Source organism: Ochotona princeps, chromosome Y, assembly GCF_030435755.1.
Source record: "Ochotona princeps isolate mOchPri1 chromosome Y, mOchPri1.hap1, whole genome shotgun sequence".
NCBI classification, from domain to species: domain Eukaryota; kingdom Metazoa; phylum Chordata; class Mammalia; order Lagomorpha; family Ochotonidae; genus Ochotona; species Ochotona princeps.
In genome coordinates, this window is record NC_080866.1 from 1 (window position 1) to 18,881 (window position 18,881).

The 18,881-nt window shown below is 44.3% G+C and overlaps 1 protein-coding gene across 1 annotated transcript; it reads right to left on the reverse strand.

Moving 5' to 3' along the window:
- Positions 1 to 575: 575 nt before the first annotated feature.
- LOC131478681 (gem-associated protein 8-like) lies at positions 576 to 4,383 on the reverse strand. The gene is given in 5 exon segments (XM_058659267.1): positions 576 to 829; positions 1,193 to 1,323; positions 1,325 to 1,530; positions 1,572 to 1,623; positions 3,857 to 4,383. Coding segments are annotated over 5 exon segments (1,170 nt in total).
- Positions 4,384 to 18,881: the final 14,498 nt, after the last annotated feature.

Here is an 18,881-nt window from a genome sequence, read left to right on the forward strand (position 1 = left end):
GAGGAGGTTCTCTGCGTAACGGAAGCAACGGACCTCACTGAGGGCTTCTGGGTAACGGGGTGAACCGACAGGAGGGAAACGTGGGTCGGGGGCTTCGGCCCCGCGAGAACTTACGTGAAAGGCAGCCTGTCTTTATTGTTATTATTATTATTATTGTTATTATTGTTATTTTTTGGGAAAGCCGTGCGCTTTATTTATTTATTTTTGCGTGTGTTTATTTTATTCGTTAATTGCATCGTATATAAATATTTAGGAACTAAGAATCATCTTATTTTTGTTATTCATTCTTCACATTATATTTTTGGAACCAAGATTCACTTTATTTTATTTTTTATTCATTCCTGACATTGTATCACGTGACACAGTCTCACAGGCACTGGGATATGTATTTTTTATTTCTTTTATTTTTTATTTTTCGTCAAGGCCGCGATTCACTCTGACGTGTGCTTTTTGTTTGTTGATTGAACACACGACGACGGTGACTACGTCTCGATCGCAGCGATTGTTGTAAAGATAGAGGCCCGAGTCAGAACTCGCGTCTGTGGTTATTATTATTGCTCAACAACCAGGACGGCTCAGAACCTGAGCGGGATGACGGGCCAGTACTTGGGCCTCGCGCGGTCGCAGAGCCGGTCGAAGCTCAGCTGCGCGGCGGCCTCCAGGGCCCGGATCCCGGCGGCGGCCTCCCCGTACAGCGCCTGCATCTCGGCCTCGCGCCGCGCGCCGGGCCTCTCGGACGGAGGCTCCGCCGACCGGTGCCGGGGGAGCAGGTCGTGGTCGGCGGCGATGTAGTCGTCCAGACGGGCTGCGTCCAGCTGCCGCTGCCGCCCTGGGGACGACGGGAGGCCGGTCGGGGTCGGGGTCGGGGTCTGGGTTGGGGTCGGGGTCAGGAGTTGGGGTCGGGGTCAGGGTCAGGGGTCTGGGTCGGGGTCGGGGTCAGGGACTGGCATCGGGGTCAGGGGTTGGGGTCGGGGTCAGGGTCGGGGTCTGGGTCAGGGACTGGGATCGGGGTCAGAGGTCGGGGTCGGGGTCTGGGTTGGGGTCGGGGTCAGGGTCAGGGTCAGGGTCAGGGTCAGGGGTCAGGGTCAGAGGTCGGGGTCGGGGTCTGGGTTGGGGTCAGGGTCAGAGGTCGGGGTCAGGGTCAGAGGTCAGGGTCAGGGGTCGGGGGTCAGGGTCAGGCACAGAGACTCACGCCGCTCGGCCCGGTGCCTCTCGGTGGTGGCGAAGAACTGGCGCAGCTCGTCCGTGATCTCCATGTTGCTCACGTCGCACTCGACCTCCCCGTCCGACGCTTCCTCCTCCTCCTCCTCCTCGTCCTCGTCGCGCGGCCCTCATGGGACGGGCGCGGAGCTCAGGGAAGCCGGCCTCCCCGGGAGCGGACGGCCAGGGGAAACCGAGGCACGCGCGCACCGCCTTCCGGTAGGCGCGCCGGTGCAGCCGCAGCCACGCCAGCGCCGCGCGGTGGTGGCGCCAGTAGCTCGCGTAGGCCGGGTGCGAACACCACGCGCGCGGGGCTTCCGGTGCCGAGGCCTGCGGGACGCGGGGGGGGGCGGAGGAAACAGGGTAAGGGCCTGTTTAAGGGTTCGAATCCCGGCGGCGCCACGACGTCGTAAAAAAGTAAATCTTTAAGAAATAATATCATGTGATTCGTGAATACATGAATATTAATAATAATAATAATAGAACTCATGAATATTAATAGTAATAATAATAATAGGGCCCGGTGGCTGAGGTCCTCGCCTCGATCCCACAGGGGCCGCTGGTTCGAATCCCGGCGGCGCCACGACGTTGTAAAAAAATAAAATAAATCTTTAAAAAATAATAATAATATCATGTGGTTAATGGATAAACGAGTAACAATAATAGGGCTCGTGAATATTGATAAAAGGGCTCGTGAATATTAACGATAGGGCTCATGAATATCGGTGATAGGGCTCATGAATATTAATAATAGGGCTCGTGAATAATAATAGGGCTCACGAATAATAATGGGGCCCATGAATATTGATAAAAGGGCTCGTGAACAATGGCAGGGCTCATGAATATTAATGATAGGGCTCGTGAATAATGATAGGGCCCATGAATATTGATAATAGGGCTCATGAATAATAACAGGGCTCACGAATAATAATGGGGCCCATGAATATTGATAAAAGGGCTCATGAATATCGATAATAGGACTCATGAATATTGGTGATAGGGCTCATGAATATTGGTGATAGGGCTCATGAATATTAATAATATGGCTCGTGAATAATGATAGGGCCCATGAATATTGATAAACGGGCTCATGAATATTAATGATAGGGCTCGTGAATAATGATAGGGCCCATGAATATCGATAAAAGGGCTCGTGAACAACAGTAGGGCTCATGAATATTAATGATAGGGCTCACGAATATCGATAATAGGGCTCATGAATAATAATGATGATGATAATAATAACAGGGCCCGGCGCCGGTTCGAATCCCGGCAGCTCCTGCTCTCGGTGCGTCTGACTTTGTCATAAAATTAAAATTGAAACGTCAATGAGCCAATCAGAGGCTGTGGTTAAGAACTTGTTTTTTTTTTAACACTCTGGAGCCTATGAAACCGTCACAAAATGCAAAATTATTAATAAAAATATATATACGTAATTATCAATATTAACAATGTTTCTAAATGTTTAAAAAATATTTTAAAAAATAAGTAATTAAAAATATATCTACAATTAAAATATTAAAAATATTTTTAAATATTTTAGAAAAATAAATAGATATAATTAGAAAGATTAAAAATATTTTTAAATGTTTAAGAAGTATTTAAAAACAAGTAATTAAAAATATATCTATAATTAAAATATTAAAATATTTTTCAATATCTAAAAAATATTGACAAATATTAAACATCTTTTTAAATATTTAAAAAACATTTTAAAAATAAAGATAGATGTAATGAGAAATATTAAAAATACTTTTAAATATTTGAAAAATGTTTTTGAGAAATAAATAAAATATATATATAATTAAAAATGTTACAAACATTTTTAAATCTTCAAAAAATATTTTAAAAATAATAAAAAAAAACCTATACTTAAAACATTCAAACTATTTTTAAGTACTTAAAAAATAATTACAATATAGACAGCTAAACACACTAAAAAGTCTTTAAATGTTTAGAAAATATTTTAAAGACAAATTAATAAAAGTACAGATGGAACTAGAAACGCTAATAACATTTTTAAATCTTTAAAAAATAATTAGGAGATATATATATATAGTTAATATTAAAAACATTTTTAAAATTTAAATATTTAAAAAAATCTCTAAAAAATAAAAATAATTAGAAATAAAAAAGTAAAGTTGATTATTATTCATGAGCCCTATTATTATTCATGAGCCCTATTATTGAAAATAATAATAAAAATAATTTAAAAATATATATATAACTAAAAAAACACCCCCTTTTCCTCCTCCTCCTCCTCCTCCCCCTCCTCTTCCTCCTCTTCCTCCTCCTCCTCCTCCTCTTCCTCCTCCTCCTCTTCCTCCTCCTCCTCCTCCTCTTCCTCCTCCTCCTCCTCCTCCTCCTCCTCTTCCTCCTCCTCCTCCTCCTCCTCCTCCTCTTCCTCCTCCTCCTCTTCCTCCTCCTCCTCCTCCTCTTCCTCCTCCTCCTCCTCCTCCTCCTCCTCCTCCTCTTCCTCCTCCTCCTCTTCCTCCTCCTCCTCCTCCTCTTCCTCCTCCTCCTCCTCCTCCTCCTCCTCTTCCTCCTCCTCCTCCTCCTCCTCCTCCTCTTCCTCCTCCTCCTCTTCCTCCTCCTCCTCCTCCTCCTCCTCTTCCTCCTCCTCCCCAGCCTCCCCTCCCCAGCCTCCCGGCCTCACCTCCGGGGCGCGGGTCCCGCACGGCGGGGCCTCCATGGCTCGGCGCGGACACGGCCGGACGCCAGGCGGAGCGACGGTTGCCCGGACGACGGAGAGCGCGCTTCCGGTGTGGGGCACACACGCCACGCAGCCGCGACCAGCAGGAAGTCCCGCCCTAGCCGCAGACGCCAGCCCGTCGCGGGCTGCGAAGGGCGGAACTCTGGCCGGCGGGGCGGAAGTGCGGGCTGGCGGGGCGGAAGACGGGCCTGCGGGGCGGAAGTCGGGCTGGCGGGGCTGAATTCGGGCCGGCGGGGCGGAAGTCGGGCCGGCGGGGCGTGAGGGACGGTCCCAGGGAGGGTCGTGGCTCTTTGTGCGCCGCGAACCGCGCGTCCTTCCACCCACGTGACCGGGTTCTCCGCCATCGCGGCCTTCCGCCCCGCCCGCCTGGTCAGCGTCCGCGGGGCTCGCTGCTCGTCTCCCAGAATGCCCCGCACGTGTCTGCAGGGCGCCGCGAGCCGGAGCTTGGTGCCTCTGCGCTTACCTTTCATTTTGTAAACATTTATTTTATTTTTACGACAAAGTCAGACGCACCGAGAGGAGGAGAGACAGAGAGGAAGTGGAGCTGCCGGGATTCGAACCGGCGGCCACATGGGATCAAGGCGCTGCCGTGCCCTATTATTAATATTAATATTGACATTAACATTAATATTAATATTCATGAGCCCTATTAATTTATATTCATGAGCCCTATTATCATTATTTTTAAATATTCAGTTATTCATTAATTACACTGTATCGCATGATATTATCATTTTGTAAACATTATTTGGCTGTGTTAGATCATACAATGTCACGAATGCATGAAAAACAATAAATTCAAAAGAAATTATTGTTATTTTCACATTCATTTATTCATGAATCCCATGGTATGATTATTAATTTCTTAAAGATTGATTTTATTTTTATTACAAAGTCAGATATTCAGACAGGAGCAGAGACAGGGAGGCCGCGATGGCCGGAGCTGCGCCGACGCACAGCCGGGAGCCAGGAGCCTCTTCCCGGTCTCCCGCACGGGTTACGCGTGCGTCAGTTTCTGCGCCGCGAGGTCCGACTGCAGCTGCCACCGCGCCGCCTGGAGGAGCATGTTTCTGAACCAAGGGCCCCCGTCCGCGTTCCGGAACGTTCCGGGTGTTCTCCGGAGTTCTCTCCGGCAGAGATACACGTCGCGCTCTGGGTCCTCGCAGCTCCGCAGGAAGTCGCCTTCCAGCCGGGCCAGGACGGGCGGGAGCGCGTCGAGCGCGCGCAGCTCCTGCTCGACGGTCCAGGCCAGGCGGTTGATGACGAGCTCATCGTCGCGCTCCGAGTCGACGCGCCCGAGGAAAGTGCGCACGGGGAGGCGCCGGACGAGGTCGTGGAGGCACTGGAGCAGCACCGTGCGGTTCCTGGAACGGAAAAAACACCAAAGTTTGCAAGAAAACAAACAATAAAGACGGGATCGGTAGGATTTATATTGAAATCAATACATGTTCTCTGGAAAAAAAAATGTAAATAAATATTTAAATAAATAAATAAAAAAGAATATTCTCTGGAAAAAAAATAATAAAAAAAGAGATAAAAAAAAAAGTAGATAAATATTTAAATAAATATTCTCTGAAAAAAAAAGTAAATAAATATTTAAATAAATAAATATTCTCTGAAAAAAAAATTAAGATAAGGTTGATTGAAAATAATAAAAAAAAAAGATAAGGTTGATCGGTAGGATTTATATTGAAATAAATAAATATTCTCTGGAAAAAGAATAATAAAAAAAAGAGATAAAAAAAAAGCTCCCTGCTTGTGGCCTGGGAAAGCAGTCGATGGGAAGTGGAGCCGCCGGGATTCGAACCGGCGCCCGTATGGGATCGCGGGGCGTTCCAGGCGAGGACTTCAGAAACCCGTCTTACGCTGCGGCTGCGAGTCCGCGGCCTAGCGGGCCAAGCGCAGCTCTGACGCGCCCCCACGACGGCGTGGAAGTGTCAGTCAACAAACCCCGGCCCCGGGACGTGCGTTACCTGGAGTGGACGGTCAGCAGCCCCTGGAACGGCGACGTTTGCCTCCAGCGGAACACGGTCCCGTAGAAGCTTCCGGGCCTCCGGCAGAAGCGCAGGTCGGGAGAGTCGGGGACGACGTCACACTGCATGCGGTCCGACAGCCACTCGTGCACCACGTTCAGGACGTAGTCGGGCGACGTGACGCGGAAACAGGATCGGCGCGTCGCCGCGAGCAGCGCGCCCAGGTCCTCCACGCCGTCTGCGCGAGAGAGAGACGTCAGAGCCCGGCCGGGAGACGGCCCGTTGCATTTATTTATTTCTATTCTTATTTTTAATTTTTTTGTTATCTTTTTATTATTTATTTATCTTTTTTAGTTTATTTATTTATTTATTTTATAATTAAGTTATTCAATTATTTATTTATTTATTTATTTTTTATTACTTATTTTATTTTTTTTATTTATTTTTTTATTTCTTATTTCATTTATTCATTTACTTTTTTATTATTTTAGTTATTTTATTTTCATTTATTTTTTATTTTTATTTGATTAAATTAATAATTAATTTATTTTCATTTATTTATTTTTTTATTTTTTTATTTTTATTTTTTATTTTATTTATTTATTTTTAAATTCATTTTATTTGTTTATTTATTTATTATTTTTTAAATTTATTTATATATTTATTTTATTTTTTTTATTTTTTAAATTATTTATTATTTTATTTTTTATTAAATTTTATTTATTTATTATTTCCATTTTATTTATTTTTTATTATTTTTTAATTAAATAATTAATTAATTCTTTATTATTTTTTATTTTATGTTATTTTTATTATTTATTTATATGTTTTTTAATTTTTAAATTATTTATTAATTATTCATTTTTTATTTTTTGTTTATTTTTTGTTTATTTTTTTATTTGATTAATTAAATAATTAATTATTTTTATTTTTATTTTATTGATTAATTAATTTATTTGTTTACTATCTTTAATTCATTCGTGACATTCTATGATGTAACACAACCAAATACATCAATCTTTAAAAAATAATAATTATAGCATGTGATACAATGTAATTAATGAATAACTGAATACTTTAGAATAATAATAGGGTTCATGAATATTAATATTAGTATCAATATCAATATTAATAATAATAATAGGGCTCGGCATCGCCTCGATCCCATGTGGCCGCCGGTTCGAATCCCGGCAGCTCCACTTCCTCTCTGTCATCAAAATGAATAAATCTTAAAAAAAATAATAATAATACCATGTAATACATGAATATTAAAATAACAATGAACCGCAACAATTTACCTAAACGCGTCTTCTCTGGGAACGTCATCACGTGCGTCCCGTGCGCGACGTCTTCCAGGTCCAGGCCCAGCCGGCCGCACAGCACGTACCGGTCCCGGGCGCGGTCGTCGGGCCCGCCCTCGCCCACGTGCAGCAGCAGCGTGCAGCGGCACCGGCGCAGCGCCAGCAGCGGCGGAAGTGACGTGAGCGCCGTCACCAGCCGTGCGCTGCGTCTCCCCGGCGCTCTCCGACCGTCCGACGTCTGTTGCGGCTCAGCGGGACAAGCCCACGTGGCCGCGTTGGCGTCGCCTCCCGCGCGGGGCGGCATCCCGTGTGCGGCCGGGCCGGAGCGTGCGCTGAGCCGGATCAGCCGGGTGCGGCAGCGGACGGGCCGGGAGCCGGCGCCGTGGGTTCGATCCACGAGCAGGGATAAAGTCAGGGCGCGGCCGGACCTGCGGGGGAAAGGAAGGAAAGAATTCATCATTTCGCGGAGTTTTCCGGAGGTTTTACTATTATCAATTATCATGCATCAATATTCATATATTAATATTCATGAGCCCTATTATCATTTTTGACATTCATTATACCAATACTACTATCAATCATTATTTATTAATATTAATATTCATGAGCCCTATTATCATTTTTGATATTCATCATATCAATATTATCATCCATTATTATATATCAATATTAATATTAATATTCATGAGCCCTATTATTCTAATATTCATTTTTATATGTCAATATTACTATCAATTATCATGTATCAATATTAATATATCGATATTAATATTCATGAGCCCTATTATTTTAACATTTCTTATTATGTATCAATATTATTGTCAATTATGTATCGATATTAATATATCAATATTAATGTTCATGAGCCCTATCATTATTTTTAATATTCATCATTAGATATCAATATTATTATCAGTCATCGTATATCAATATTAATATATTGATATTAATATTCATGAGCCCTGCTATCATTTTTAGTGTTCATTATTATATTTCAATATCATTATCAATTATTAAATGTTAAGATTAATATTCATGAGCCCTATTATTTGTAATATTCATTCTTATATACCAATATTATTATCAATTATCATGTATCAATATTAATATATTGATATTGATATTCATGAGCCCTGTTGTTATTTTTAAAATTCATTATTATATATCAAAATTATTAGCAATCATCATATGTCAATATTAATATTCATGAGCCCGATTATTATTTGTAATATTCATCACTCAGTAATTCCATGGTATTACATATTATTATTATTATTTTCCTCATCTGGCTCTGCCGCGTACGACGACGCAATTAGCGAATTACAAATCACAAATACGTTTAAAAACGCGCTGATGTATTTTCACGGCACCGTCAGACCGCGTGCTTTGCGCGGCGCGGTTCCGGAAGCTTCCGGCAGCGCCGCGACGTCAGGATGTACTCACGCCTCCCAGGCCGGCGCGGTCTGCACGCCGACCACCAGCTTGTCGTCCAGGACGCGGTACCACGTCTTCTCCACGGGCCGTGTGCAGCCCCGGCAACCGCCCGGCGGGTCCCGCGGCTCCGAGGACGGGACACGGTGCTCGTCTTCGCCCCAGAGCGGCACGAGCCCAGCCTCCTGCAAGACATGAAGAATGAGGGCCTCGCCTCGGTCCCACGGGGCCGCCGGTTCGAATCCCGGCAGCTCCACTTCCTCTCTGTCATCAAAATAAATAAATCTTTAAAAAATAATAATATCACCTAATACCATGTAATCACTGAATAATGAATATTAAAAAAATAACAGGGCTCATGAATATGAATATGGATAGACAATAATTGCTGATAATATTGATATATGATAATGAATATTAAAATAAACCTTCAACGTAGAAACCATGAGCTTCACCTGCTGCGTCCGCGGCGCGCGGCCGTCCTTGCCGTGCACGAGGCTCAGCAACGCCGCGAAGGACCTCGCGAGCACCTTGTCCTTGAGCGCGAGCTGCCGCCTCAGCCCCCCGACCGCGGCCGCGCCGACCTGCGAGCGGGAAGACGAGTTGGCGCCGAAGGAGTTTCTCGGTGAGAGAGACCGGGGTCCAAACCCCGCGCCGAAAACGTGGCAGTTTTCGGACGACGGCCGTTCGCGGCACGGGATTCATGCGACCTGTTTTCCCGCGGACGTTCTTTTTTAAAACATTGCTTTCGTGTGAAATAAACTCGGAGGGAGGTGACGATAGAGATACATTAAATATAATATGTACGATGGCATGTTATATATTATATATGTAAATAGATTGTAATATGTTAAATATATACGTTAAATATACATCTCATATGTCATATATTATATATTATATACATATTATATATATTATATATAATGGGGAAGGAATATATATTATATATTATATATCATATATATTACATATAATACATATAAAAATATGTTATAATATATGTTAAATATACATATAATATATATATAGGGCAAGGAATATATTTTATATAATATATATATATTATCTGTCATATATATTACATATAATATATATAAAAATATAACATATATTAAATATATTAAATATACATATTATATATCATATATTGGGGAAGGAATCTATTTTATATAATCTATATATTATATTATCTATCATATATATATTACATATGATATATATAAAAATAGATTGTAATATATCAAATATCTATATTAAATATACATATTATAGAGCATATATTATATATATCATAAATGATATACATATGATATATATATTATATATATTGAGAAGGAAGATATATATTATATACATTATATCATATATCATATATATTACATATAATCTTTATTAAATATATTATAATCTATATTAAATATATATAATAGATCATATATATTACATATATAATATACATATTATAGATATATATATATATGGGAAGGAGTATATATATATTATATAATAATATATATTAGAATATATTATCTATGTAAATATATTGTAATATGTTAAATATATATTAGATATACATACTAAATATCATATATTATGTATATTATATATATATAGGGGAAGGAATATATATATATCACATAATAGTCTATATTATAATATATTATACATGTAAATATATTGTAATATATTATAATATGTATTAGATGTATATATCATCTATCCTATTTTGCATATATGCATATGATCTACATTATCTATGCAGGGGAAGGAAGCTTCCGGGCGCTGTGCGTGCACAGCCTGTTCGCACGCCGACCGAGTCACGATGTGCCGCGCTCTCTGGCGCTAAGACGCCTGCCGCGCTGCCACGACTCTACGGGCCCGGGAACGGGCTTTGGCCATTTTCCCTCCCGAAGCTTCCTGCACAGCCTCACCCGACGGGCGGACGGGCACTAACTTGGAGCGCTGCCCGCAGAGGCGGGATCAGCAGGCGGCGACTGTCCCGCGCGCCGTCCTCTTCCCCGAGGCCCGGTGCTTCGCTCTAGGACATGGAAAAGAAAGAGAAACACACTTGAACGGCAACACTTGGTGCGATCAACAAACTGCGGTGCGATCAACAAACTGCGGTGCGATCAACAAACTGCGGTGCGATCAACAAACTGCGGTGCGATCAACAAACTGCGGTGCGATCAACAAACTGCCAGCGATCAACAAACTGCGGTGCGATCAACAAACTGCCAGCGATCAACAAACTACCGTGAAACTCTCTCTGGGCAAGGCCGAGCTTGGTGCGATCAACAAACTGCCGTGAAGCTCTGGGCAAGGCCCAGCGTAAGGATCACAGCCGCTATAATATGGATATTAGCCATGCTGCCGGGCCCTATTATTATTATTAATATTCATGGGCCCTATTATTACTTTTTAATATCAATATTCATTTATTCATTAATTACATGCTATCATTATTATTTAAAGATTTATTTATTTTGATGACAAAGACAGAGAGGAAGTGGAGCTGCCGGGATTCGAACCCGCGGCCCCGGCGGTGAAACGAGAACTCACCGAGTAGTGGATGTCGCCGAGGTCCGTCAGCACGAACGACGCCAGGCGGTCTGAGTTCGAGCCGTTGCGGAGAAGCAGCAGCACCTGCTCCGTGCCGCGCCCCACAAAGTCGTCGACCAGCACCGCGTGGACGTCTCCCCACGCCGCGGCGACCTGAGCGATCGTAGAAACCGAAAATACTGTGTAAATACGTACGAGAAATAAAAATATTGTATAAACTAGAAATATTGTAGAAACTAAAAATATTCTATCAACTAAAAATATTCTATAAACTAAAAATATTCTATCAACTAAAAATATTGTATAAAGTAAAAATATTGTATAAATACGTATGAGAAATAAAAATATTGTATAAACTAAAAATATAAAAATATTCTATAAACTAAAAAATATTGTATAAAGTAAAAATATTCTATCAACTAAAAATATTGTATAAACTAAAAGTATTCTATAAACTAAAAATAAAAGTAAATACGTAAATAAAAATATTGTATAAAGTAAAAATATTGTATAAAGTAAATACGTATGAGAAATAAAAATATTCTATAAACTAAAAATATAAAAATATTCCATAAACTAAAAATATTGTAGAAATACGTAAATAAAAATATTGTATAAACTAAAAATAAAAGTAAATACGTAAATAAAAATATTCTATCAACTAACAATATTCTACAACTGCAGTTGCGACCCCTGCCTGAACAACAAGGTGTTTCGATCGACTCTTGATTGACTCACAGCCCTGACCTGGACGTTGACATGTTGTCGGGATAATATGCAAATATTAGCAAATATATTCATATTCATGACTGCACCGTGCGGACGTGCCGCCATGACGTACGAGTGAGGTTGTGCGAGAGTCGCTCCCGGGCTCATCCGGGAACCGTCGCCCCGTGGGCCTTAAAGGGTGCGAGTTTAGGTACTTTTATAAAGTACTTTTATGGTACTTTTATAAGTACAATGTGATTAATGAAGTAAAAATAAAATAAAAAAAAAATAATAAAATAAAATAAAATAGAATAAAATAAAATAAAATAAATTAAAAAAAATAAAATAAATAAAATAAAATAAAATAAATAAAATAAATAAAACAGAATAAATAAAATCAAATAAAATAAGTAAAATAAAATAAATAAAATAGAATAAAAAAAATAAAATAAAATAACAGAAATAAAATAAATAAATAAATAAAATGAAAAAATAAATAAAATAAATAAATAAAATAAATAAATAAATAAAATGAAAAAATAAAAAAAATAAATAAATAAAATAAAATAAATAAATAAAATAAAATAAAATAAATAAATAAAATAAATAAAATAAAATAAAATAAATAAAATAAAATGAAGTAAAAATAAAATAGAATAAATAAAATAAATACATATATATATGGGGTGGGGAGAATCCCAGTAGCTATGAAACGGTGTCACATAATACAACGTAATTAATGAATTAGAAATAAAATAAAGAAAAAACAACAACAAACTTGTATCGCTGGTCATTAAAGATGCATGAAAATAGATGTGTTTCGTTATTCTTCATATTTTCAGGCTCCTGACTGCAACGTCACTCACCGACGTCACTCACCAACGTCACCGACCGACGTCACTCACCAACGTCACCGACCGACGTCACCGATGTCACTCACCGACGTCACTCACCGACCAACGTCACTCACCGACGTCACCAACGTCACCGACCAACGTCACCGACCAACGTCACTCACTGACGTCACTCACCGACGTCACTCACTGACGTCACTCACCAACATCACTCCCCGACGTCACCGACCAACGTCACCGACCAACGTCAGTCACTGACGTCACTCACCGACGTCACCGACCAACGTCACCGACCGACGTCACTCACCGACGTCACTCACCGACGTCACTCACCGACGTCACCGACCAACGTCACCGACCGACGTCACCGACCAACGTCACTCACCAACGTCACCAACGTCACTCACCAACGTCACTCACCGACGTCACCAACGTCACTCACCAACGTCACTCACCAACGTCACTCACCGACGTCACCGACCAACGTCACCAACATCACCGACTGACGTCACTCACCGACGTCACCCCCCGACGTCACCCCCCGACGTCACTGACCTGGAAGCTGCTCCCGCACACGGCGCACGCCTGGCCGGCGTCCAGCGACACGACGAAGAAGCGCTTTCCGTCGCCGGCGTCCAGGGGCTGCACGGCGCGGGCGCGGCCGGGCGGAAGCCGGCACACCCTGGTCGGGGCCCCGTCGCGGAGCCAGACCAGCCGGCCGCTCGCCGTGAGGGCGAGCAGAGACACGCGCAGCCGATCGCCGAGCACCTCGGCCGCGCAGACGCGCGCGTGCGTCACGTCGCGGTAGGCGGCGGGGACGGCGCACGCGCCGCGCAGCGTCTCCCGCCTGTCCAGGGCGTAGAAGCACAAGTCGCCGTCGCCCCTGCGCCCCAGCAGCACCGCGCCCACGTCCGCCACCTCCCCCGCCCACAGGACGCGCGCGGTGACGTCGGGGACGCCGACGACGCGCGCGCTGGCGGACGACAGGAGGCAGAGCGCGTCGCCGCGCCGCCACAACACGGACGGGCCGCCCAGGACCCGGACGCTGTCCTCGAACTCGCGGTCGAGCGTGAAGCTCAAGCGCGTCTCGAACGTGTCGTCGGCGTGCAGGAGCAGCAGCAGGAAGCGGAGGGCGGCGCTGCCGTCGCCACGTGTTCGCATCATCGCGTACGGGAGCTCGAGGCCGACCCGGAAGTCCGACACGCGGCCGCAACGCGCCACCTGCAAGGCGGACATGTTTTCTTCTTCCCGGAAGCGGAAGGTCGCCGCGGATCTCGGCACGAAGGTTCCCGAGCCGGCGTCGAACGCCATCCTGCGCACGTGCAGCGCCGCGGGCGCGTCGGCCGCAGGGTGTGCCGGGCGCAACCGGAAGGCGAGGACCTCGCCCTGGTGACACACGAGCGTTTCTTCGTGGGCGCAGGACGGCGCCCGTTTGCGGCTCATGGCGCAGTTTCCGGTCCGGGTGCGGGTCCGGTGGGAAAACGCAAAGCGGCTCCGCTCGGCGCGACGAAACCTAAAACCAGAAATGAGGAAAATGAGGAAAAAACCAGAAATGAGGGAAAAACCGGAAATGAGGAAAATGAGGAAAAAAACCAGAAATGAGGAAAAAAACAAGAAATGAGGAAAATGAGGAAAAAACAAGAAATGAGGAAAATGAGGAAAAAACCAGAAATGAGGGAAAAACCGGAAATGAGGAAAATGAGGAAAAAAACAAAAAATGAGGAAAATGAGGAAAAAACAAGAAATGAGGAAAATGAGGAAAAAAACAAGAAATCACGAGAAGCTACAATAAAGCTTGAAAAGGTTCCTGAACGAATAATAAAAATAAATGCAAGTTTATGCAAATCACATTTTTTTTTAGATGAAGGAAGTCACTGTAAAAAGTTCCGGAACGAATAATAAAAATAAATGCATAAGTAAATAAAAATAAAGAAACAAAAAGGTATGTTCTTAAACAATCCGTGCTTTCTTTATTTTATGGACTTTGTTCTATGCAAATTTCGCCTCGTTGTATTCAGTTATTTTAATTGTTAATTCCGGCGTTAATATGTTAATATTCTGGAGAAAAGTGCAGACGAGGTGATCGAAATCAAAGCCCAACTTGTTTTATTCTTTCCTAATAAAAACAGACTCATGGGGCCCGGCGGCTGAGGGCCTCGCCTCGATCCCACACGGCCGCTGGTTCGAATCCCGGCTCCTCCTCTCAGTAGATCTGACTTTGTCATCAAAATAAATAAATCTTAAAAAAAAAAGAGACATGCGGACATAATATAATAATAATATAATAAATATAATAAATATAATCTAATATAAATATAATAAATATAATAATGCAATACTATATATATATAGTATTCAAATTTTTTTTCATTAAGAGACATGCGGATATAATATAATAAATATGATAATTATAATAATACTATAATATAATAAATATAATATAAATATAATCATACAATACAATATATATAGTATTCAAATTTGTTTCATTAAGAGACATGCAGATATAATAATAATATAATATAATAAATATAATAAATATAATATAAATATAATAATAAAATACTATGTTTATATAGTATTCAAATTTTTTTTCATTAAGAGACATGTGGGGCCCGGCGGCGTGGCCTAGTGGCTGAGGTCCTCGCCTTGATCCCATGTGGCCGCCGGTTCGAATCCCGGAGGCTCCACTTCCTCTCTGTCTCTCCTCCTCTCGGTGTATCTGACTTTGTCATCAAAATAAAATAAATCTCTCTTTTTTAATTTATTTATTATTTTTAACTCATTCATTACATCGTATTGCGTGACAGAGCCAAATAAATAAATCTTTAGAAAATAATAATAATATCTAATACCATGTAATTACTGAACAATGAATATTAAAAATAATAGGGCTCATGAATATTAATATTAATTTTAAATATTATTTAAAAATTATAATAATACCATGTAATTAATGAATAAATGAATATCAAAAATAATAATAATATCATCTAATACCATGTAATTAATGAATAAATGAATATTAAAAAAATAATAATATTAATAATAGGGCTCGGCAGCGCCTTGATCCCATGTGGCCGCCGGTTCGAATCCCGGCAGCTCCACTTCCTCTCTGTCTCTCCTCCTCTCGGTGGGTCTGACTTTGTCATCAAAAACAAAATAAATCTTAAAAAAACAAAGATTGTATGTATTTATGGAGGGGCAGTCACGCAGTGCAAGGCAGAGCTTCTCCCCGCTCTTCCCCCGTGGGTGTCGGAGCCCGGGGACCGGGTCCGTCCTCCGCTGCTTCCCCAGGGGCATTCGCGGGTGCGAAGTGGGGCGCTCCGGGCTTGAACCTGTGGCTGGCTGACGCGGGCGGCCGTGGTTTAATCCTCTGTTCCACAACCACCAGCGGTCGGCGACGGTGTTTCCGCGCAGCTCGTCGGAGGGGCGATCTTACCTCTCCGGGCCGCACGCCAGCTCGGACGCCGCGCCTCCCAAGCCCCCGCCGGCGCACGACGGGCAGCGACGCCGGGTCTGAGCGTGCGCGGAGCGGGGCGGGGCCGGGGAGCGAACCGGCAGCCCCGGCGGCCCCGGAGGCGGAGGAGGCGGGCCTCGGGCGGAGGCTGCTGGAAGGCCCAGGGCGGAGCGCAGCGCGCGTGCGCGCCGGCGGGCGGCGGGGGCGGGGCCGCAGTGCAGCAGGGGGCGTGTCCTGGGGCCGTGGGCGCGGCGCGCGTGCGCCTTCGGCTGGCGGGGGCGGGGCCGCAGTACTAGAGGGGGCGTGTCCTGGGGGCGTGGGCCGCGCGTGCGCGCCGGCGGGGGCGGGACCGCAGTGCGGGAGGGGACGTGTCCTAGGGGCGCGGCGCGCGTGCGCCTTCGGCTGGCGGGGGCGGGGCCGCAGTACTAGAGGGGGCGTGTCCTGGGATCGTGGGCCGCGCGTGCGCGCCGGCGGCCGATAGGGGCGGGGCCGCAGTGCGGAGGCGGGGGGCGTGTCCTGGGGGCGTGGGCCGCGCGTGCGCCGGGGGCCGGCAGGGGGCGGGGCCGCAGTGCTGGAGGCGGGACGGGCGTGTCCCCAGCGAGGAGCCAATAGGGACTCCCGCCGAGCGCTCGGTCCCGCCCGCCAGAGCCGAGCGGCCGCATCGGATTGGGCGTCGCCGCGGCACTTCCGGCCGCCGTGCTGCGTCTCCTTCCGGGCGGGTGATGAGACGCCGGGGCGGCGGCGGCGACGGCGGGAGCGGAGGCAGCGACAGGCAGGAGCGCGGCGGCCATGGCGGAGGTGAGGCGCGCGGGGCTGGGCTGAGGGGAAGGCGGGTGAGCCGGGGGTCGCGGGTTCGAGTCCTGGCTTGACGCCCCCGTCGTTCTCCCCGTGCAGCATCAGGCGCAGCTGAAAGCCCAGCTCATCTCCGAGACCCGGAGGAGGTTCGAGGCCGAGTACGTGACAGGTGGGTTTTTGGGCCGCGGTCCGGTGGGGACCTACGAACTGCACAAGTACTGAGCTTAGGGACCTGCAAACGGGTGCTTCCACCCCAAGCGTCTCCCCACGCTTCGCCTCGGCCGTCATGTTGGTTCAACTTGCGCGTCACGAGTTCGAGGCTTGGCAGAGGCCCCGTGTGATTTTCAACTGTCCCGGATTGAGACATCCGTGGGTGACCCGGAACAAATAGGCAGCTCTGTGCCACACGGCCTGGGCAGGAAGTCGTTGCCAGTTTTCTCCACACCCCAGACTTGGCCTCAGAGTTGCAAAAGCGCCGGATTCACTCTTAGCCTAGAGATCTCGTTTCTCACAACTTCACGCTGTTCCAGGCAAGACAGACAGGGAGCCACGGGGTCAGCCAGCTCCGCCCACCCCGTCTGGTGAAGATTTTTAAAGATTTATTCATTTTATTACAAAGTCAGACGCACCGAGAGGAGGAGAGACAGAGAGGAAGTGGAGCTGCCGGGATTCGAACCAGCGGCCACATGGGATCAAGGCACTGCCGAGCCCTATTATTATTATGAATATTATTTTAATATTCATTTATTTTTAATATTAATATTCATTTATTCAGTACATGGTATTACATGACATTATTATTATTTTTTTAAGATTTATTTTATTTTTATGACAAAGTCAGATCCACCGAGAGGAGGAGAGACAGAGAGGAAGTGGAGCTGCCGGGATTCGAACCAGCGGCCACATGGGATCAAGGTGCTGCCGAGCCCTGTTATTATTATTATTATTATTTTAATATTCATTTATGCATTAATTACATGGTATTAGATGATATTATTTTTTTTTAAAGATTTATTTTATTTTTATGACAAAGTCAGATATACTGAGAGGAGGAGAGACAGAGAGGAAGTGGAGCTGCCGGGATTCGAACCAGCGGCCACATGGGATCAAGGCGCTGCCGAGCCCTATTATTATTATGAATATTATTTTAATATTCATTTATGCATTAATTACATGATATTACATGCTATTACTATTATTTTTTAAACATATTTATTTGGCTGTGTTACGTAATACAATGTAATTAATGAATTAAAAACAATAAATAAATTAAAGAAAAAAAAGATTTATTTTATTTTTATGACAAAGTCGGACACACCGAGAGGAGGAGAGACAGAGAGGAAGTGGAGCTGCCGGGATTCGAACCGGCGGCCACATGGGATCGAGGCGAGGACCTCAGCCACCGGGCCACGCCGCCGGGCCCTATTATTATTATTTTTATTATTATTCATGAGCCCTATTATTATTAATAATATTCATTTATTCATTAATTACGTTGTATTACATGATATAATTATTTTTTAAAGATTTATTTATTTGGCTGTGTCACGTAATAGCATGTCATGAATCAATTAAAGATATTAAATACATTTTAAAAGTTTATTTTTGTCACAAAGTCAGATCTACCGAGAGGAGGAGCCGGGATTCGAACCGGCGCCCACATGGGATCCCGGGGCGTTCAAGGCGAGGACTTCAGCCGCCGGGCCGAAACAAGTGTTTTTCAGTTACAACTCATTTCTTTCGCTGCACCTTGAGATCTGTTACTGTTTATTCTTCACCCCCAACCTAGAAAAATCAGATAAATATGACGCCCGCGACATCGAACGACTGCAGCAAGATGACCCCTGGGTTGAAAGCTACCTGCTGTGGAGACACAACGTCGTG